This window comes from Hyaena hyaena, unplaced genomic scaffold (genome assembly GCF_003009895.1).
Source record: "Hyaena hyaena isolate Hyena2069 unplaced genomic scaffold, ASM300989v1 scaffold_101, whole genome shotgun sequence".
In the NCBI taxonomy this organism is placed as follows: Eukaryota; Metazoa; Chordata; class Mammalia; order Carnivora; family Hyaenidae; genus Hyaena; species Hyaena hyaena.
Window position 1 is genome coordinate 3,624,399 of NW_024080733.1, and position 23,024 is coordinate 3,647,422.

General features: G+C 43.0%; 1 protein-coding gene across 1 annotated transcript in view; it reads right to left on the minus strand.

The window, feature by feature from the left end:
* Window positions 1-289: 289 nt before the first annotated feature.
* HECW1 (HECT, C2 and WW domain containing E3 ubiquitin protein ligase 1) overlaps window positions 290-23,024 on the minus strand; it is a 166,664-nt gene continuing 143,929 nt past the window's right edge. Inside the window, exons 20-25 of the mRNA XM_039235666.1 lie at window positions 19,661-19,759; window positions 18,997-19,126; window positions 13,675-13,821; window positions 11,978-12,092; window positions 9,106-9,304; window positions 290-1,221 (exon numbers count right to left, since the gene is read on the minus strand). Of these exons, the coding sequence (XP_039091597.1) occupies window positions 1,110-1,221; window positions 9,106-9,304; window positions 11,978-12,092; window positions 13,675-13,821; window positions 18,997-19,126; window positions 19,661-19,759 (802 nt within the window). The 3' untranslated portion in view covers window positions 290-1,109. The remainder of the gene's footprint in view (window positions 1,222-9,105; window positions 9,305-11,977; window positions 12,093-13,674; window positions 13,822-18,996; window positions 19,127-19,660; window positions 19,760-23,024) is intronic.

Here is a 23,024-nt window from a genome sequence, read left to right on the forward strand (position 1 = left end):
AAAGAAAAGAGCATGAGAAAAAAACCAGAATCAAAGTTAAAATGAAAGTTTGCTTGCCAAGCAAGAATTACCTGGCTTTAACGCGAGTCATGAGTTTATCTATACATTTTTTTCCTTTGTGAGGGACAACTGTAGCTAGACTGAACAAAGCAAAACAGAACAAAACAGTACAGAACTCAGGTATTCAAACCAACCTAACATGGCCTTCTTCCCTCTCTCCTGTTTGCGCCATCACATTCCACACAACACGATGGGGCGGGGGGGGTGGGGGGGGAGAAGTCTTGTCCTTTAAGCTACGTAATGAGATCTCCTTTGTGTGCACAAGTTTCTGCTTCTCGTGTGGTAAGTGTTCGTGAGAGGCACACCCCTCCTAGACTTCTCTAACCTCAGGCTGAGCCACAATCCCCCCCAGCCATTGAGATGCTCCGCACTGCATCAGCAGGAGGCATTTTTCTTGCTGTTGTTATTTGTTGGAAAGTGTAATATTTGCACCATATGCCTAGGCTAGTTCCAGCTGATGGGACTGATGCCACATGTGGATCATGAGTTGAATGTATAAAAACTGCAGCTTTGCCACTGCTGTTTCTGGATGGAGAGTGTGCACGGGGAAAAGTAGAGTGGGAGGAAAAGAACTTGTTGATTGACTCCTAGACCCGGAGTTGCTTGTTAGAAATTATAAAAAATGGTGGCTCTGCTCAGAAGACATGGGCATATAAAAGCTCAGAATGCTTAATGCTCAAATTTCCCTAAAATTATATAAATGGAAGTAAACTTTTATTACCATTTGGTCAAGTGTAGCATAACTTGCATTCATATTTCATTGTTAGTAATGGAGGTATGTGGAGATACACACAGACCTTGAGACAGCTGTTGTTTAATATTGCATACAGGCTAGCAGTTCATCGAGAGTAGAGGAGATAAGCCTGAAGGTTGGATCTCAGAAGAAGGCAGTTCTTCATGCACAGCTTTTGTCAATCCTGATTTGGTTTGAAAATAAAAATCATGGAATACCAAAATCAAAGGAGAGTTGATTCAGGGGAAGGGCAAGGGGATGATCCCAGAAAGGGTGATGTGACTGCCGGGAAAATGTCAGCTGAGTTTCCGTTTCCTCATTCAAGTCCAAAGGTGCTGGTTTCTTCTACTGCTGTTAGCAGCTTTTCATACAACATGGAGTATGAGGGATAAGGTGGAAGATCCAGGCGGTTGAAGCATGTGTGTGCCCTGAATAGGGAAAAAAGATTGGTGAAGGTGTTTGTTTCAAGGTACAACTGGTTTGTATGTATCAGTGATCAATCTGAAGCTATGAAGCAAAAGGGAATAGAAAATGAGACAACCATGATTTTGGACCATCACAAAAGATTGCAACTGAGAACAGTGGCCTTCTAGGCACGGACAAACCAGTTGAAGGAGTAGAATCATTAGAAACATTTTTAAGCAAACCACACTCATAAACTTGACAGTATCGGCTTTATTCTGTAGTTGAAATAGGAATTGGATGTGATCAGTGAAGGAAGCTAGATTCTTACCTAGCTCTGATTTCTGGGCCACAGTAAACCACGTGCATTGATGTAGAGGTGCCACCGGATGCCCTGGAATTCTGAGAGCCAATGATCTATCAAGTCAGGTGTGCCCTGGAGAGGGTGTGACTCTTCTGTTTCCGTGGGACACAGCTAACCTGACACTGGAGAGTTGTATTTCCAAGGACAGCTGAGCTTATGGAATAGTCTTCCCTGATTGCCTGGAGCATCCCTGTGCCCTGAGTTCTGCCATATTTGTCATATCCTTCATCCATCCTGTGGGCCCACGCACGTCAGTATCTGGTCTAGATAAGGAATGGCTTTCCTTGCTTTGCACTAATGTACAGAGCAGGACCAGACCCCGTATGGCCTGTACAGGGCTCAGTGGTGAGCCCAAGATGCCTGGGCACAGTTTCCCTATGTGGAACTTCAAATCACCTGACTCATTCTTCCCTTTCAGATGTTCTTTGTTTTTATGGAATCGTTGGTTGAGGCCAAGGTCTATACCAAAGCAGGGAGAAAGGTGGGTGGTGCAGTTCAAGGTTAACCTAATGCCTTTTGCTTCCTAAAAGGTGTGTTGCAATGGTGTTTTGAGAAGCCAACCAGCACAAAACAATGCACATTAAAATGAAATGAAATCAAATAGAATAACAATAAAATAGAAGAGAAAATATCACAAAACAAACATATAAACAACAAGACAACAAAACTCTAACCAAAGATACCATTCTCCCTTCACCTGAATTTCAAGTGGGATATTGAATTCTTCTTTTAATTACAAGATCCCTAGGGAAGTTGTGCATTATTCATACCTTTGTTTTCAGAGTTGCTGATCAGGCTGATGCAGTGCTCAGGGTATGAGGGAGATTATTTGGGTGATGGGGAGGTGAGTTCTCCTGCACAGGAAGAACAGGGGAGGATGCTGATGTTTTTGTCTCTCAGCATCCATTCCTCCTTCTCCTGGCCATACCTCCCTCACTGTCCTTGGGAAACTACTCCCCCAGACTCCTTGTGCCCCAACTAGCTCCAACGGTGGGCACAGGATAGCGGTGTATCTGGCCTTAGGTCTCAAGGACTTAACTGGGAAGAAGCATAAAAATAGACCAAGATTATCAGAAGTCTCAGAGTATGATCGAAGACTCAAAAAGGCCTCGGTTGGCATCCCAAGAGAATAATTAAAATATCTTACCTGAACTCATTTGAGTAAAAGTGGAAGAGCACTCAGTAAATTGAGTAGGATGACAATTACAGCAGCCCTCCTCTAGGTTTAAAAAGATTAAAACAAAGACATGCTCTGGGTTCTGGCTAACCAAGTTAGGTGGGTCAGGAAAATCCCAAGTACACTTCTGAAACGAGCTGAACTAGTTAGGAGCAAGATATGAGCAGACATCATTGTCTTGTTTTTCTCCCTCTGACCATTTTAACTAGCACTCATGAGTGGAAATGTTACACCAAAAATCCCGTATTTGCAAATAGCTGGAACAAAATTAATTCTGTAGAAGATAATTTCTGGGAATAATCTGAAAGCATTAGCAAATGGCACCCTTCAAAACCTAGCGTGGATTCCCAGAGTTTCTTTGAGTCACTTTTACTGCATTTATCACCAGCCTTAGTTAATTCTCTTAAATAGATGGTAGTTTGTAATCGAGAATGAATGAACACAATCAAATCATGGTTTGATTCAGCATTCTTTTTTTTAATGTTTATTTATTTTTGAGAAAGAGAGAGAGAGAGACAGAGCACGAGCAGGGGAGGGGCAGAGAGAGAGGGTGAGACAGAATCCAAAGCAGGCCCCAGCCTCTGACCCATTCAGTGCAGAGCCCAATGTGGGGCTTGAACCCATGAACCATGAGATCATGACCTGAGCTGAAGTCAGATGCTTAACTGACTGAGCCCCCCAGGTGCCCTCAATTCAGCATTCTTAAATGCTTGCAGTCCTCCAGGCATAGTTCTGAGAACACAGAGCATCTGCTCATTCCCTCCCTGGGCCCTGGCTCCTGTGTGTAGTAGGTTGTAGAGAAAGCGTGAAACCAGGCGTTGGAAGACCTCTATTCTGATTACAGTCTAGCCACTTGCTAGCTTTATCACCTTGGGAAAGTCAGCTAATCTTTCTGAGCCTCAGTTTTCTCACTTGTAAAATGGGGGTAATAATATATGCTCTGTGTGCCTCAGGGGGTTGTTGTGAGGACCGATGTTAGAAAGCACATAAATGCCTTTTATAATCTGTGAATCATCATTTAAGCCTAAGATCCTCTTAATAATGCAACCACAATTGCAGTTATAATGTCAAGAACTGTGTCACATCTGTGGGGACTCAAAACCCTCAGCCTTTTTCATATGAACCGCTGGCAAATGAATCGCCCTGATCTCCCATTTGTGCAGTGAGATTTTGGAACTCCACATGGACCTTTTCAATCATGCCAGGTCAATTTTCACTCTGTTGGTGTTAATCTAGGGTTCCAGCATTTTGAGCTAATTCAGGATCTAGATTGTGCCAACCACTGCATTACTTGCCCTTCTACTTTGTAACATCTACAGTGTCTCCTTGATTTTTTCCAAGTGTTGATTAAAATGGTAACCAATGCCAAAGATAGCATGCTTCTTCCCAGAAGAGACTGCTTTAAGGCTGGCCAAAAGCCAACAACACTACTAAAAGCAAACAAATCACTGCTCTCTGCTGCTGGTTGTTCAGCTAGTTGTGAGGCCAATTTTAAAAGTCCTGTCACCCCTTTATGTCACTTTCTTCCAGTCCAACCACAGCCTCCCTGTACAGATGGTTCTCACTCTCAGGGGTGCCTGGTGACTCAGTTGGTTGAGCGTCCAACTTCAGCTCAGGTCATGATCTCATGGTTTATGAGTTCAAGCCCTACATCAGGCTCACTGCTGGCAGCCGGGCAGCCTTTCAGTGCAGAGCCAACTTCGGATCCTCTGTCCCCTTCTCACTTCCTCTCCCTCACTTATGATCTTAAAAACTAAAACGAGAGAAAAACAGATGGTTCTCACTCTCATCAGTACTAAACTTACTCTTTTTCAATTTGAACCTTGTGATCCCCAAATCCAGAGGCCCATTCTCTGCCTACACCTCCTCAAACTCTTTAAAAGCCTTTGATATCTTTTCTTCTTGAATCTCTCTCTCCCCTTGGCTTCTCTATGGCTTCTCAGTGGCTGTCAGTTTCTCTTCCAAACTCCCAATGGCTCCCTCACACCTCCTTTGTAGGCGTATAGCCTACAGAACAGGGTTTTTCACCTTGGCACTACTGACATTATAAACTTGAAAATTCTCCATGATGAGGAGCTGTCTTATACATCTCAGGTGTTTAGCATCCTTAGCTTCTACCCACTAGATGTCACTAACCCCTCCGTCACAACCAAAAATGTCTACAGATATTGTCAGCTGTCCCCTGGGGCGGGGGGGCGGGGGGGGAACACCTCTCCCATCCCCCGTGAGAGCCATCCCTATAGAGTAAGCCAATATCTACATCAATCAGGTCTTCCCCTCCACCTGGGCTTGGGCTCAGTTTACATCTGCAGTGGAGCCTGTTGGTAGAATTCTGTTTGGAACTTTTAGGCCAATCTTCCCATGACTCATAGTTCTGGAATTCCTGGTCCCCACTCCAAATGTAAACCCGTAAGTTCCTCTCCTCTCCTGTATTCCATCTCCATGCTGCCTTGTGCTGTGTCTATTAGGACTGGCTTCCATACTTTTCTTTCCTTTGGAGCCTCTCCTCTGTTCCCTCCTCAGTCCTCGCTGTACAGTAAGGAAACTCTCCCACTCTCCCTTTCTGGACATGGCCTACAAGTCCAGCATCCCTTCTTAGTCCCCATGAGTGGAGATGGCCAGTGGTCACCCTGCCACATTCTGTGATGTGAATGAGCACTTTGCTCACTCTCCACTACCAATTCTAGATCACTACTTTTGAGTCTTTGATCAAAAATTTCTGTTCCTTTTACTCAGCTATGACAAAGGATGAGATCTTGCCATTTGTGACAACGTGGATGGAACTTGAAGGTATTATGCTAAGTAAGACAAATCAGACGGAGGAAGAGAGATACCAATGACTTCACTTATGTGTGTAATCTAAAAAACAAAACAAAGCAAACAAACAAAAAGCAGAAGCAGACTCATAAATACAGAGAACAAGTTGATGGTTGCCGGTTGTGGGGTGGGGTGGGGTGGGGGGTTGGGCAAAATGGGTGAAGGAGAGTGGGAGGTACAGACTTCCAGTTACAGAATGGATAGGTCACAAGAATAAAAGGCACAGCCCAAGGAATATAGTCAACGGCACTGTGATAGCCTTGTGTAGTGACAGATGGTAATGACACTCATGGTGAGCACAGCATATCCAATAGACTTGTCCAATCACTATGTTAGAACTAATGTAACATCTTGGAGCAACGATACTTCCATTAAAATGAATAAATCAAAATAAAAGGGAAGTAAATGTTTAAAAAATTAGATTTCTCTAAATTTTGTGCCACTTAGATTTTTTTCTATAATTACAGGTTTTATTTGGCTTTTTTTTTTTTTCAATCAAATAGGATAGATTAGAAGACAGAGTGTATTACCTGCAGGTAATAAGAGTAAAGAGTTTGTTCTGAGGAACTTGTGTTTCAGACAGACAGACAGACAGACAGACATAGACACACACATAGATACGCATGTACTGGGTTGTGATGTTATTTATGTAAAAGGTATTTCTTTCTGTGGCCTATGATTAAAACGTTTGAAAATTAGTGCTCTAGACCTTCCAGCTAATTACATTTATTAAAATCTCTATTACTTTGTTTAAATCCTTCCCATTCCAGGTGTTCCCACCAGACTGTGTAGCTTCTGAGTCCGCATGGATGACCTTTCAATGCCCTAACATGCTAGCTCCTTGACCTCAACCTCAGGGACTGTCCCACCCGTCTTATACTGAAATTTATCAGGTATTGTAAAGTTACATCCTAGAAGCCATTACTCTGAAAGTCTTCTTTCCTAACCTTCCTACAGTTTTTGGGAGGCAAGGGCTTGGATTGATATAAAGGTTTTATTTAGCCTGGGCTATGGTTCAGGTTTGGTTGTGACACTACTTGGCACTTTCATCTGGGAATCCAGTTGTCTGTAGAGGGAAGATCTGAGGACACAGCAGCTCCAGAACACGTCTCCTCCTGGGGTGGGAAGGGGGCATGGGGCTCACATTCCCTGGGAGGTCCTGGGTCATCCGTGTCTGCTTGGCTCTCCTGCCTCTGGGCCCCTCCCTGCCCCAACTCATCTCAGATGCTGCTCCGCTCCCCTCGCGGCTTCCTACCACCTGCTATGTCACCTGGCCAGGTCTTCCCAAACTACATTTCTTAGAAGTCAGTAGTTACTTCTTTCTCTTTGCACATTGGTGACACTTTCTAGGTTCTTGGATCTTCAGAAAATGTACAAGGAAGACTAGTTAGGGGTTACTATCCAGGGGGTCATTTTCACTGTTCTTCCAGAAGCATCTCAGCCTTTGCTTCTTGGGGTCCTCCTGGCCCAGGGTAAAGCCCCTGCTTCCCCAAAGAATCCTCTCTGGGGTTTGTGTAACAGTAGACTTTTTAGGGATGCCTTGGCCCAGATGTGAAGAGCCTTATCATAAGCCCAACATCTACCTTATAAGCTCTTTGTGTAGGTGAATAGAATATTCAAAGCTGCTCAAAGCAAAGACATAGTTAGACTCAATCTGTGATCCCCAAATGACAAAAGCAATTCCTATTTCCATTTCCTAAAGAACAAAGCTGAGACTCCTCAGCAGGGTCTTCTCTCTGTGATTCACCAAACTATCTTTCTCAACCTTATCCCTTGTGAGTATCACTTAGGACATTCTGTCCCCCTTGCTGGCTCAGCACTCCTTGAACACATGCTGGCCACCTCCCACCCCCAGGCCTTGCTATGCTGCTGCTTCAGCCTGAAATTCCCCTCGGCCCATTCCCCGGCGCTCAATGCTCACCTCCATACCAGCTTCTTTGTGGCATCTCCTCCTACCAGCTCAGCTGCGATTAGGTGTGTGTTTTACATCCTCACAGCACCTTGTTTTTACCTTCCCTTCTCAGTGCTCCTTGGATTCCACCTTGTGTTGTAATTTATTACTCCTGGGCTGTGTTCTTCCCTAGACTAGAAGCTCCTCTGGGAAGGCAGGTGGTTGTATTTTAGGCCCTCCTCAGGGGGGAGGCGGTCATCAAAGATGACTCAAACTCATTCTCCAAAAATAAGAACAGAATGTTTCCAAATAACCTTGTCTTCCAAATCTATCATTAAACTAGACAAATGGGAGTCTTGCCTTTTTAGCATGATTTCCTTGCCAGATATAATTCAGTAGTTTCAGCCATCCGCAGAACTATGCGAATGAGCACCAGGGGTCTGCTGCGCGAGTGGGTGAAGCCAGGACTGAAAATTGTGCCAAGGCTTTAGGCTGTTATTAACCAGCTGGGCCTGCACTCTGTTTCCTGGGCCTCCTGATGCTCACTGACATCAGGTGACTTGTCTTCAGGACATTAGAAGATCTGGATGCAAATCATAGTTCAGTAAATCCTTCCATTGGGACTTAGCAATAGTATCTGGGAAGCCATGTGGAAAGAAAGCTGAGTCAAATGTGAATCTCCTTTTATAATTAGAAAATATCATAGAAGAAAATAATATGGATCAATCTTTTCTTCTGTTGTTGAGCAGGGTCTCTTACTGTGGTACCTATACAGAAGTATCTCTGTAGCGCTCTTCATTTCAGGGCAGGAAAAGGCTGCCCAAAGTGGCTTACAAAGGGCCCCGGAAGTGTAGGGATTAAAGCTCACAGTGTAGGAAATTCATCTGTTAAACTGCCTGGATCTCTCCTGGGTCTCCTTTTCTGCATTTTATCCCACAATTATCTCCTTGACAGCTTACTATGGAGAAGTCCCTGTAGAGGCCTGAGATAAATATCATATAGTCTTGTCCTCACATGTTTTAAAACACAGTAGGATAGGGGCGCCTGGGTGGCTCAGTTGGTTAAGCATCTCACTTTGGCTCAGGTCATGATCTTGCGGTTCGTGGGTTCAAGCCCCATGTTGAGCTCTGTGCTGACAACTTGGAGCCTGGAGCCTGCTTCGTATTCTGTGTGTCTCTCTCTGTCCTCCCCCACTTCCTCTCTGTCTCTGTCTCTCTCAAGAATAAACATTAAAAAAAAAACCATAGTAGGAAAAATGTGACATGTACATGCATAACTATCCTACAGAGTATCAAGTGACATGCTGGAGAAGTACAGATATGGTGTTGGAAGGGTTATTTTGGGCTTCCAGCCTCTCCTTCCACCCTCACCAGGTGAGACGTTCCTCCTTAAATTAAATTGGGCTACGTACAGATTGGAAAGCTTCCCATAACTTACACATGGACCATGACATTATTGCCCAAATGCCATCAAGAGTCAAAAAGTCACTAAGAATATGGTCTAAATTCACATCCCAGAGGCTCTTCACTGGCACCTTTCATCAATAATTCATATAACAAACTGTGGGTGGCAGGGAAGAATTCTATCCTATAGGATCATCGCCCAAACCCAATAACAAAGTATACTTGGTGGGTTTCCTGAAGGCTGGCAGGAGCCTGTACCTGGGGAGAGACGTAATCTTCCCCCACTTCTCTATGCAGAAACGCCGAAGCCCGTTGCTTCCTCGAAGGGCTGCGAAGCCTTCGTAGGGCACGCTTGATGTTCCCGTGACGAACTGAAGTAATCGCAGTCTCTGCTCATTATTGAAGCGCTCCACGGCGGCCCAGAACCAGCGGATCACAAGATGCCCGTCATGATAACCTGAATGGAGCAGAAGGAGGAAGGGAGGATGTGCAGAGAGGAGGAGGAAGGGAGAGGCGAAATACGAGACAGGTGTGATGGAAACAGACTAGCCGCGGCTTGCCTGCCGATTTCTCTAATGACAGCCTTCACACAGGTCTAGGACAATCTGTATACCTAGGTCAAGTTTTACAACAAAAGCAGATTTAGAAAGTAGCCATTTTATAAGAAGATCTTATGCTCTGAGGGGTGTCCTCAGCGATGTCTGCTTTCTATGTAAACACCTGGGGCCCCACCAGTCATTTTCCTGCCTTATATAAATGAGACAAGGAGTGGCTAGAGATGCGTGGGACCCTAAGAGACAAAACCCTCTATGAACATAATATTTCACCGCATTTTCTTTTTTTTTTTTTTTAAATATTTTTATTTATTTCTAGGAGAGAGAGAGAGACAGCGTGAGCAGGGGAGGGTCAGAGAGAGAGGGAGACACAGACTCTGAAACAGGCTCCAGGCTCTGAGCTGGCAGTCAGCACAGAGCCCAACGCGGGGCTCGAGCCCACGGACCGCGAGATCATGACCTAAGTGAAAGTCGGACGCTTAACCGACTAAGCCACCCAGGCACCCCATTCACCGCATTTTCTATGTGAGGTCTTAGCTCTTGGCAACTGAATACTGTGGGACAGTCTAGGACTCAAGAAGGGCTGGAGGTGAATGGCAAGCTTAGAGAACAGAAGATGCTGGACTCCCCAGTGGCCATCAGTGCCCCCTGAACAGCTGCTCTCAGGCCAGTCGGGCCCGTGGAAGAAGTATTGGGCCACTGTCACCGTACAGTTGTGAGAGCAAGCGTGGGTCTCCTGATTCAGGTAAGTGATTCACTGCTCCTGCAGATGCAAGAGGCACTCCACGATGGGAGAAACGTGTGTCAGCTGGGGTAGAAAGAGGGAGGTGAGGTGTGTGCTGAGCGCAGGAAGGCTTTGTGGGAGTGGAGGACGGGAGAAACGGAGAGCACCAAGAGTAAGGAAGAAATATGCAGGGAATGGCAAGCTGACTGGTACGGGGACGGGGTGGGGGGGGGGTGGTCTGGTGAGGACTGAGGGAAATTTGCTGAGGGCTTTACAGGGCTGTAGCAGCCAGGCAGAGACACTGGGGCTTGACACCTCGGTTTTCCCCTGCCATGCCAAGAAGTGCCCAGCGGTCCCACACAGGCTTCTCATGGCTGAGTACACTGGGGAAACGAGGGAGACTGAGGCGGTCGGCCCAGTTCTCTCTCTATGGCTCCTACGGGGGTGTCCCTGTAATATTCTACACAAAGAATGGTTTTGAGCCTTAGAAAAAACACTTTCAAAAGTAATAAGGAGTTTGTTTTGTGGATAAGGAAATGGCCTGGTGAAAATAATGTTTCAAGAAGACTAGTTTGGCAGCATGAAGGCCAAGAGTTAGGGGGAGTCTAGGAACAGGGTTTGGAGAGTCAACAGACCATGTTGTGGCAAACCGAGGTGGAGAGAAGGGGACTCCAGGTCTGCCAGAAGCAGACACACTTCCCAGCCAGCGTGTAACCCAGCTCAGAAGCTGGTCTCTGGGTGGCGGTCTCGGTCATACATCTACATGCAGTTAGGCCAGAGATTATAGCAATGGGGGTCACCTGAAGGAACGTTCAGGATGGAAGTCACTGGAAGGCGTGTTAGGAGAGCCTACTGTGCACAGGTGTTTAAGTAAGGCCAAATTTAATGTAGTCTTTAAAAAGTACTGAAATAGGGGGCGCCCGGGTGGCTTAGTCGGTTAAGCGTCCGACTTTCGCTTGGGTCATGATCTCGCGGTGCGTGGGTTCGAGCCCCGCGTCGGGCTCTGTGCTGACTGCCAGCTCAGAGCCTGGAGCCTGTTTCAGAGTCTGTGACTCCCTCTCTCTCTGACCCTCCCCTGCTCACGCTGTCTCTCTCTCTCTCTCTCTCCTAGAAATAAATAAAACATTAAAAAAAAAATTTATAAAAAGTACTGAAATAGGGGCGCCTGGGGGGCTCAGCCAGTCAAGCGTCTGACTTCGGCTCAGGTCATGATCTCCCGGTCTGTGAGTCTGGGCCCCGTGCCGGGCCCTGTGCTGACAGCTCAGAGCCTGAAGCCTGCTTCAGATTCTGTGTCTCCCCTTCTCTCTATGCCCCTCCGCTGCTCATGCTCTGTCTTTCTTGCTCTCAAAAATAAATAAAACATTAAAAAAATTTTTTAAAGTACTGAAATATATATCATATATAATGGCATATTATCTTATATTTATGTTATAACTATATATGGAATATATATAATGGAATACTATTCAACCACAAAAAGGAACGAAGCAGAGAAACACACCTTGAAAGAGAATGCTCAATGAAAGAAACCAGATCCCAAAGATCATATATTGTATGACTCCTTTTACGTGAAATATCCAGAATAGGTAAATCTACAGACACAGAATGCAGATTGAGGGTTCTCAGATATGGGAAGCAACTGCCTAATGAGTCCGGGGTTTCCTTTTGGGGTGAGGGCAACGTTTTGGAACCAGCAAAAGGCGATGGTCACACAACATTGTGAACGTACCAAACGCCACTGCACTGTTCACTTTAAAATGGTTAATGTTATGCTCTGCCAATTTCGCTTCAGTATAAAGAATTTTAAAAAAGTGGTACACTATGTCTGCGCTGGCCCTGCTAGCTAGCTCACCTCCCCGGTACTCTGTATTATTCCGCCAGTCGTTCAGGTCGATTTCCGCCGTGCCCGCTATCACCAGCTCCAGCTCCCTGGCATCGAACACGGAGACAAGCCTCGAGTCTACCACCTGAAATACAGATTAGGCTTCAAGTTCAACCACACTGAAAGGTTTTATTCATTTATTATTACTTCTGTGGGTTAAGCTAGGAGACTGATCATCATTTATAACTTTTATTTTCTTTAAAAAATTGTTTTTAGCATTTATTTATTTTTGAGAGAGAGAAAGAGTGCAAGTGGGGGAGGGGCAGAGAGAGAGGGAGACACAGGATCTGAAACAGGCTCCAGGCTCTGAGCTGTCGGCACAGAGTCCGACGCGGGGCTCGAACCCATGAACTGAGATCATGACCTGAGCCAAAGTCGGCCACTTAACCGACTGAGCCACCCAGACACCCCTACAACATTTTTTTCAAAGTGCTATCATGTTTAAGTTCAAAATCGTGGCTTAAACATTTTGAAACAGAATCCATTCAGGAGCTGTGAACTCAAAAAAGGTCCCAGGCTTTTCACTGCCTCTGATACTCCCTCTCAGAATGATGTTATGAGCAAACCTGACTTGACTTTCTCTACTCACATTTAAGTTTCCAAGTATCATTGCATTTTAAAGGCAAAAAGTCCAAACACTGTGAAGTGACTTGATGTTAGTATTATCACTTCACTTAAAAGCTATCCTCTCGGGGCACCTGGGTGGCTTAGTTGGTTAAGCGTCCGACTTTCGCTTAGGTCACGATCTTGCGGTTCGTGGGTTCGAGCCCCACGTCAGGCTCTGTGCTGACTGCCAGCTCGGACCCTGGAGCCTATTTCAGAGTCTGTATCTCCCTCTCTCTCTGACCCTCCCCCGCTCACGCTGTCTCTTTTTCTCTCTCTCTCCTAGAAATAAATAAAAATATTAAAAAAAAAAAAAGGTATCCTCTCTTCCACATAAAACTATGACTCATCTCCTAGGAATAGGCATTCTATATTAAAACGACTGTATTTTCCTTCCTTTCTCCCCTCACTTCCTTCCTCCCTCTTTCAAAGATCTGGGAAGACCTCCTTTCTGAGGGCTCTGAGCTGACTTTATACCTTATTGCCAAAGGTATCAGTCACAACTGAACACCTGAGGTTGGTTAATACCCTCTCGAATCAAACTAGTGAGCCATGTTGTTCTCCATTACTGCAGGTAAAGCAAACTTTCCAAGACTCAAGCCCTTGAGAAAACACTTACAGTGTTTTGTTTCTTAATTGCAAAAGTTTAAGGATGTCAATGTGTGGTGCACAGGAAGCTGGAAGCTGTCCCTCACCTCTTGATTTACTACCTCAGTATGGATTATGTGGCACACAGTGACAGTACAACAAAAGAGAAATCTACCAAGAGTGGACAAGACCCTCGAACGCCTTTGCTTCACTCATTTTTATTTCGCTGAATGAAACACACATGCACAGGGCTGGACAAGAGACAATATACGTTTCCGTATCTGGCACCCTGAGGCCACAAGAACATCTTTGTGAGAGCATTTTTCACCTACCGCAAGAGTTTGGTTTCCCAGAGAACTCTGACGCCTCCTGCATCTACCCCAAGGGTGTCCTCTCTGCACTCTGGGGACCAGAGCATTGCCCTTTGCCCGCCTTGGCTCTTCTTCTCCCTTTTCCCCACAAGCCCCCCTCCTCACCTCATAGAAGCCCCGCACCAGGGCCTCAGTCTGCTGCACCACACCGCGCTCCACCCGCCACTTCACCATTCTCTCGATGTACTCCTTCTTGTTCTTCTCGGTCACCTGCGTGTTGGCTCCTCCAGATTTCAACTCCCTTTCTGTTACCTTTTGGGGAAACACAGAGACTGTGATGCTTGTCAACTCAGTGGATCGTGCAGTGACTCACAGCAACTCTAGAAGGAGGAACTATGTACAAAAAGTCTTCCTCGGGACGCCTGGGTGGCTCAGTTGGTTAAGCGTCCAACTTTTCGCTTAGGTCATGATCTCGCGGTTCGTGGGTTCGAGCCCCGCGTCGGGCTCTGTGCTGACTGCCAGCTCGGAGCCTGGAGCCTGTTTCAGTCTGTGACTCCCTCTCTCTCTGACCCTCCCCTGCTCACACTGTCTCTCTCTCTCTCCTAGAAATAAATAAAACATTAAAAAAAAAAGTCTTCTTCACGTGGGCTCAGCATCATTGCCTCCTGAGTTCTTGTTCCTTTCCAGGAAGCTACTAAAAAAAAGCACTGGTTGTTCTAAGATGATACTGATGCACCTTAGAAAAGCTGCATTTTTTGTTTTATAAAGAGGAAACATGCTTCTTTAACTCAAGAGGGCATAATGGAAGTAAAAGAAAGATGCTCCTGGTTGTCCCAGGGAACCGATGGACCAGAATGTCCTTATACCATAATCACACGCTCAATCCCCCCAAATCCCAATGAGATCAAATTCTCAACAGCCACCAGCATCCCCACCTGAGGCAGATCATTGGCAGGAAAATAGCAGAGGATGAGAAGATGGTTTTTACATCCCTGTGTAATAGTGGCTGAAGAATGACAGACTGAGAAAGGAAACAGAATGACATTGTCACTTAGCATGGTGACACTTGTTTGTTAGGACAAACTTGAGTCCCTGAACAAAAGTTATGATCTATGCTCCATCTTTTTTTTTTTTTTTTTATGACTCCTGTTTTGTTTTTGTTTTGTTTTTGTATTTTTTATTTGTTTTTGAGAGAGAGAGAGAGAGACAGCCTGAGCAGGGGAGGGTCAGAGAAAGAGGGAGACACAGAACTGAAACAGGCTCCAGGCTCTGATCTGAGCTGTCAGCACAGAGCCCGACATGGGGCTCGAACCCACGAACCGTGAGATCATGACCTGAGCCAAAGCTGGACGCTTAGCCGACTGAGCCACCCAGACGCCCCTCTATGCTCCATCTTTTGAAAGGCAAGAGCGTGGGTAACATATTAGACATTTTTTATCAGAAAGCTTTGGTGTTTGGAGGGGGTCAGCGTCAGTGATCTTAAATTCACTTAAGGGGCTCACCTCACCTCTCAAAGCTGTAAGACACATAAGGCATAACTCTACTTAGTCATTGGCTTAATAAATAGAAGTATGTAAATTTGGCACTCATTGACATGGTACCTGAACAAATAGTTCACAAAAGTCTGATGGTTATTTTTTTCTTCTATCACTTAGGTGACTAGTGCTAATTATAAAATATTGGCTAATTATGACATCCTAGTTGCCACTAATTATCCACATTCCTTGGAACCCCTGATTTTCAGCTGCCCAGTAAAAGACTTTATTTCCTAACCTCACTTGCAGCTGGGTGTGCCCTATAACTAAATTCTGGCCAATACCGTGCAAGCAGGAGTGTTGTATGGTACTTTCACTGCAGCCTTGGGTTGCCTGCCTCTACCTTTCTTTTTTTTTTTTTTTAGTGTTTTTATTTATTTCTAGGAGAGAGAGAGACAGCGTGAGCAGGGGAAGGTCAGAGAGAGAGGGAGACACAGACTCCGGGATAGGCTCCAGGCTCTGAGCTGGCAGTCAGCACAGAGCCCGACGCGGGGCTTGAACCCACGAACCGCAAGATCATGACCTAAGCGAAAGTCGGACGCCTAACTGACTAAGCCTGCCTGCCTCTACCTTTATATGTGAGAGAAGAATAAACTGTTAGTTTCAGCTGGGTCATTTTGGGTTTCTTCTCGGGCAGCTGACCCTAATCCTAACGAGTTCACCCAGGAAATGCCCATCGTGTCTTTCACCTGCATCTATCTGTCTGCTCTGCAGTGTCTCATCACTTGTCAAAAGAAGGACTATAACTCGGTTTCCTAAACCCCAAGTCATTGTTCTCAGTGACCTCATTTGAAGAGGAATGAGATATGCAATTACAGAGATAATGCGTTATTCTAGGTCTACAACACATCCTTGTTTTTATCACTGGGGACATTTTAAGCTTTTCTCTGAGTGGTTCCTATGCCACATACCCATGAAGGATGGCTCCTTTGGTTTTTCGATATTATTTTTTCCCTCTAATTATATATATTCAGTTATTGTAGTTTGCCTCTTTTTTTTTTTTTTTTTTTTTGAGTAGGAATTATGTGTCCAGGGAATAACATTAAAGGCCATAAGTGAAAAGCAAGGTTCTGTTCCATCTCATCGCCCAGCCGTACAATCTCCCAACCTGGAGAAAATTGCCCTTACTTCTTTTCCAGGAAGATTCTATGTATTTACTGGAGAATATGTATATATCATCTCTTTGTGCCCATAAACAGCAGCATATTATATACACTGTTCATCACCATACTTTTTTCACTTAAAAATATAACAATCGTTTTATACCAATTTAGAATTGACTTATTCTGCTTTGGTCATAATATCCTATTTATTGTTTATGATTTACATGTAAGTTGATGGGCTGGAATGTCTTGCACTTTTTAGCCACATATCCCACTAACTCACTATTCTGCTGTGTGAATGTATCATAATTTATTTAACCAATGCTCTATTGCTGGGCATTTAGATTGTTTCAGATCTTTTGCAAGTATCAACAATGCTTCAGTGAAGATCTTGATATATTACTCACTTGAATTAGGTGTGAATAAATATATTAGCAGGACAAATCCCTAGACATGGGTGCTGAGTCAAGGGAAGGTGCATTTGTTTTTTATTTTTCGTAGTTTCATTCTTTTTCTAGGTTTTATTTAAATTCCAGTTAGTTAACACACAGTGTAATATTCATTTCAAGTGTAGAATTTAGTGATTCAACACTTACATACAACAGCTGGTGGGGCGACAGGTACATTTAGAATGAGGGTAGCTATCACAAAGGTACCCTTCACAGAGAGTGAACCAAACTTCCACCTACACTCCTGTACAGTGTGCTTGTTATCTACACCAGCTCCAAAACAGAATACAGTTAAACTTTCTGACTCAAGATAATCTTCGGAGGGAAAATAGCGTTTCACTAGGCTTTAATTTACATTTTTGCAACTTGTGAATGAAGATGGAGTATTTCCTCATCTTTCTGTTTCTGGGAACCATTTATATTTTGCTAAATTTCTATTGTGTTATTGGTCATTTCTTACTGATCTGTGGGATCTCTTCCAACGTTGAAAGAATAGCCTTTTGTCTGTGTAAAACATTACAGCATATTCGATATTATTCCACGTTTACTTTGCTTATGTTGTGTTGTTGCCGCACAGAATTAAAACAATAATTTTAGTTTGCTATGTCAATCTCGGCTTTTATGACGTTGAAAGTTGGGCCACATCTACCGTAGCATTCCTTATTGGAAGATTAAAAATAAAAATTGTAGCATTTTCAGATTTTTAAAAATTTTAACAGAGCTTTCTGATCCAGGTGGAATTTACTGTGGTGTAATGAGTTAGGTTAGGAGTCTGAACTTAAAATTTAAGGTGTCTACCCACTTGTCTTAATAAAACTTTCTAAATGATTACGTTTATTTTACAAATTTGCCCTCTACTACAGGGCAAATGTAAAGAATGAGTTAAAAGAAGCCACACATAGGGAACAGTATACTTCATACTTTCAACTAGTACAAGGTAGGACAGTCATGTGAACCATACATTTTTTTTAAGATTTTATTTTTTAAGTAATCTCTACACCCAAAGTGACACTTGGGTTTACAACCCTGATATCACAAGTTGCACACTCCACTGACTGAACCCAATGAATCATATATTCTTGAACATATTTAAATGTACTCTCTATAGTTACAAGGAGAAAAAAGTTTTTTCTCGAATATGGAAGAGAGTATTCTTCAGGATACCTGAGTGTCCTTTACACAAGGAATTCCTCAAAATACCCGAATTTCAAAGGAAATTCAACAGAATGCTGACATTTTCCAGGACCTGTCCAAAATTTATGATCATGGTATGGGAGCTGCAGAGTTCAGTGGGTACCTCTCACACACAGCTCAGCACACCGTTCACATTCGTCAAGATACTTATAAAGTCTACCGACTCAATTCTCACAACAACCCATTTCAAATCATGTGTCAGAGGCTTTTGAAATCTCCTGTAGGTGACCCAGGCTATGGTTAACCTGATAAAACTGTAACTCGGAGGATTCAAAGGTATATAAATACTGGTGGGAATAAAAATGGGAAGCTTTATCTTATTAAATAGCATTGAGATACGTGCGTTTTGGAGGAGTGAACATCTAGAAGCTAGAAATAATAAAAAAGTACTTTTCTAATTGTACAGATAACAGAAATACTTTACAGATGTATTTCATACTTCACAAAAATGTTTTCTGATCCATTATCACATCTGCTTTTCAAAAAACTCTCTAAAGCAGATCCATGTCACAACAAAGAAAGAAGGAAGAAGATACGGACAGGCTTATTAAAGGAAGTAGTCCTCAAAGAATTATATTTTAAATGGATGAGATTCTTTGTTAGATTAAAAAAAAATCTCATTACTTTATGATCCAGCAATCCACTTGTCAGTATAAATCCAAAAGAACTGAAAGCAAGAACTTGAACAGGTAAATGTACACCCATGTTCATAGCAGCATTATTTACAATGGCCAAAATGTGGAAGCAACCCAAGGGTCCATCAACAGATGAATGGAAAAATAAAATATGGCATATACATATAGCAGAATATCATTTGACCCTAAAAAGTAAGGGAACCCTGTCACATGCTGTAATGTGGATACACCTGGTGGACATGGTGTTAAGTGAAATAAGCCAGTCACGAGAAGACATATTCTCTATGATGCCATTTATGTGAGGTGTCTAGAGCAGCCAAATCCACAGTAAGAGAAACTAGAATGGTGGTTGCAAGGGACTGGGGAGAAGGAAAAATAAGGAATTATTGTTTAACGGCTATAGCTTTAGTTTTGCCAAATGAACAAATTCTAGCGATTATACAACAGTGTGAATCTACTTCACAATACTGAGCTATAGACATAAAAATGGTTAAGGTGGTTAATTTTGTGTTATGTGAATCTTTCACAATAAAAAACAAATGGTCTTTTCCAAGCCCCACATCACACAAACCTGTCCAAAAACTTCTTCATTAACAGTGAAAGTGAGGTCTAGGATATCTGTGATGTTGTTGTCCTTCATCCATTGCAAACTCTGGTGGAATTCCTCATCCAAATATTCCAGATCACTCAAATCGCAGGGCCTGGATGCATCCCAAGGGTGAAAGGTAAACAGATTGTTAAACAAATGGCTGCCCAGACTTGGCTAAAACAATATAGACTGAGTCTAACAATTTGATACTTTTGAATATATTGATGAATCTTTCTTTTCATTCAGTGCTTTTTTGGAAATGACAGTAATAAACATGGGATGGTTATTGACTCATAAACTCTTGACAGCAATTGGAGAAAAAAATTTTCTTAAAACATTTAAACACAACTAAGTTTTAGATAGATCAATTCTACTTAGTAGTGTAATGCAAAGTTTGTAATTTACTGTAATTATTTATATAAACTGATTCAGATCCTTTATATGATGTTATAATTGTCTACTCCTATGCTTACTCCAAATGCCTTTTTATTATACGAAAAGGTTTATGTGATATCTAAGCACTCAGAAAAGGAAACAAGAAAGAATGGTTAGGGCAAAACAGGGACAAAGGGTCAGAGGTGCCAGGGAGGCCAGCGACAGTTGTCCCACAGGGAAGACTGTGGACCATGGCCTGCAAAACACTTACAGTCTCAGGAGTGCCTTATAGAAGGGCCTTGTGAAGAAGGCATCAAGAAGGTACTGATGGATCAAAGCCAGGCCTAGGATCCGACCACTAAACCTGAACCTGGAACACAGACAAGGGAGAGCAATTTAAGGCCAGGTGGAAATTTACACTATTAAAAATGCCAATTTGTATTTGTGTTTGATGTATTTCTTGACTCCTTGTAAGCTGTTTAAGGAATTTGTCAATTGATGACACCGGGGGGTACCCATTCTCCTTCTCCTTCTTACTCTTTACTTGTAAACAATGCCTATGTGCTTGGTGTGTGCTAAAAGAACCCTTCTTTCCTCAAGTATCAGAATAGAGTCATTATTCTGGAATTCTCTCAGAACTGGACCCAAGGACATAGAACATATTTTGGACAGTCCATCCTTATCTGTTCAAACATTCCAGAGATACCACATGCAGGTCAAATGTGCGCCTGATACCTGCCAGGAGGTGGAGGATTTGCGTATGAGCCACATATGGCAGTTGTGCTCAGACTCAGTAGGAAGAGTTACATGGGATCCCATTGTGATAAGCAATAAGCTGAACCGACATTGCTACTGAGCACTGCCAGCCACATACAGAGAACAGGTCTCTGCTGGAAGAACTGGTCCTGTAGATCTGGCTACCTCCAGATGTAAAGGCCTTTAACGATTTAAATCCTTGTTGGGGCAGATCTTGAGATTTTTTCTACTACCCTGGAATTTTTGCTAATAACTTGCTTGGCTGAGGCTCCTTGGAACTTGGCCTCATTGTTACCCTGCTCCTCAACCAGATTCTTGTCTGCTTGGTCCAGCACGCTGGTTTCCTCACCGTGTGGGCCTTGCCCATCCCTGGCTCCTATGTCCATATAACAGGGGTCTCCCTGGTCTCTCTCCAGCTAAGTAGATTTTCACCTAAGTGTGGACTTAATTGTGACTTTTCAGACCCTCCTAATTGGAATTTCCAATGAACCCATCTCCACTACCTTTCATGAGGCTCTTTTCAGACTCAGAAGATTTCCTACTCTTAAAATTTCCTACTATAAATTTTATATAAATTTATATAAGATATAAATTTATAAAAGATATAAATCCTACTCTATTTCCTACCATAAAAATTGTTTAAATGAACATATCATCTGATCCCATAGAATAAACATAATTATAAATAACACTTCAAATTGGCATATTTCAAGCAGTCAATTGTATTTGCAGGAAATATCATATAAATACTAACATAGAAATATTATTGACTCTGAAGAGACTAGAGGCAAAGGGAATCTCAGTGAAGGTGTTATGGGGTGCAGCATGGATGGGGATGTTCATAGGATAACTAGATGTGTTAGACTCCTTGAGGCCAGGGTGCCCAAGGTGACCAGTGCTTCGTCCCTCAGTGCTGTCTCCTGACCTGCCCAATAACCGATCAGTCCCAAACATGGTTACCACAATTCTGTATATACAAAGCACAGTTTACTTCTACCCCAATACAGGCTTACCCATTCTAACTGCACTCTAAGCATTACAGCTGATAATTCTAGCCTGATGGTGGGGTTGGTGACCATCCAGATGGGGATGACCCAAGGCCACTCAAAGCAGAAAGAGACCAAAGGTCAACACAGTGCCTGGCTAAGTACCCTCCTCACTTGGATGTGGCCCCAAAGGGCCTAGTAAAGAAAAATTGTAATCTCAGCAGGCAATAAGTATCCATGAATATGGAGTAGATAAAAATATTACACAAAAATCCCATGTTCAGCTTGATGTTGAAAAAACGGAATATTTCAACGAATTGTAAATTTTCTAACAAAATATAAATTATTCAAATCTATTCAAGAAGAAGTAGAAAATTCAAATAGGCCAATAACTACAGTGTGAAATAGAAAGTTATAAAGAAAAAGGACTATATATAAAACTGATGCTGGGACTGGATATATATGCATATGTATTTAAAGACATATTCTTTCAACTCCTCCATGAATAGAAAACCCCCTTGCTGTATAAATAGTTCCAGAAATCAGAAAAGGATAGAAAACTTCTCAATTCATCATTATGAGCTACCATCACCATAAAATGGAATCTGGAAAAGATGAAAAGAAAGAAAACTAAAGACATCTCACTCATATGTTAAACACTGATAAATAAAACACCGGAACCTACCAATCCATTCCCAGAATAATGCAAAGTGATTAAAGATATTTGATTTTAGGAAACCGAGGACAGTTTAATATTAGGTATCCTATTATCAGAATGAATTACGATGTCAAAAGACAGAAGACATATGGAATTTTTGTTATTGTTAGAAGCTGAAAAGTTACTTGATAGTATCTGCCATCAATTTCTGAGGAAAAAAAAAATCTATGTAGTAACGTGGATTAGAAGAATCCTTCCCTACCATAATGAGAAACATCTATCTCAGCACCCTATTTAATGGTAGAAACACAGATGGATGCTGGTTACCACCACCCTTTACAATATACCATCAGTTTCAGCCACTCCAAGTACTCATGAGTGAAAACCTGGAAAGAGAGTGGAAATTACTTTTATTGAATGACTATTGGGCCAACACGTATCATTTGTGTTATCTCACTGACCCTTGCAACAACCACATTTTCACAATTCTAGCTATCTTCATTTCACAAGTTAAGAAATTGAAGGTCAATAATTAGCCCTGAACAAGTGGTACGGTGAGGACACCGATGCCTGACACCAGATACCAGATCAGGTCTTTTCCTTTGTGTCCATTTGGAGAAGCTGAACAGTAGAGAAGTTAATTCTCTGATCTAGGGGCTGGGCTGCCTGGTGTGTGACCTCGTACAAGGACTTAACTATGTGATCTCCATTTCCTTTTCTGGAAAACTGCACTCTTTAAATGGTATCATCGTCTTATTTTATGTTGGCTTCCAACACCAATTTGTGCTAGTTAGAAATATTTCAGTTTAAGTAAATTTCAACTAGCTTAAGCCAAAGGGGGACTTTGGCTTTATAAGTCCCTGGTGGTGTCTCACAGAATCTAGGCTCAGGAATGTAGCGGGTATCAGGAAGATGAGGGACTCAAGGGATTTCTCCCTTCTGCATCCACCTGTCTCCTTTCTTGTGTACATCTGCTCCCTTCTTCTCTCTTGCCGTCATCATTTTCCATGGTTTTCATCCTGGAGTTCAAGACCAACTTGATTCTCTTTGACCTAGGTCCAAATTCCCAGCATGATTTCTTGCTTCTTGAAACTCAGGTCGGACACTCACTCTGGATCAGTTGTAAGTGATTAGGAAAGCAAGGTCTGGGGCAGATATCTCAGGGTTTGGTGTCTTGCCCAGCACTGTGCAGCAAAGACCACCACTGCCCACCTCTCAACAAGGGGCTGTGACCA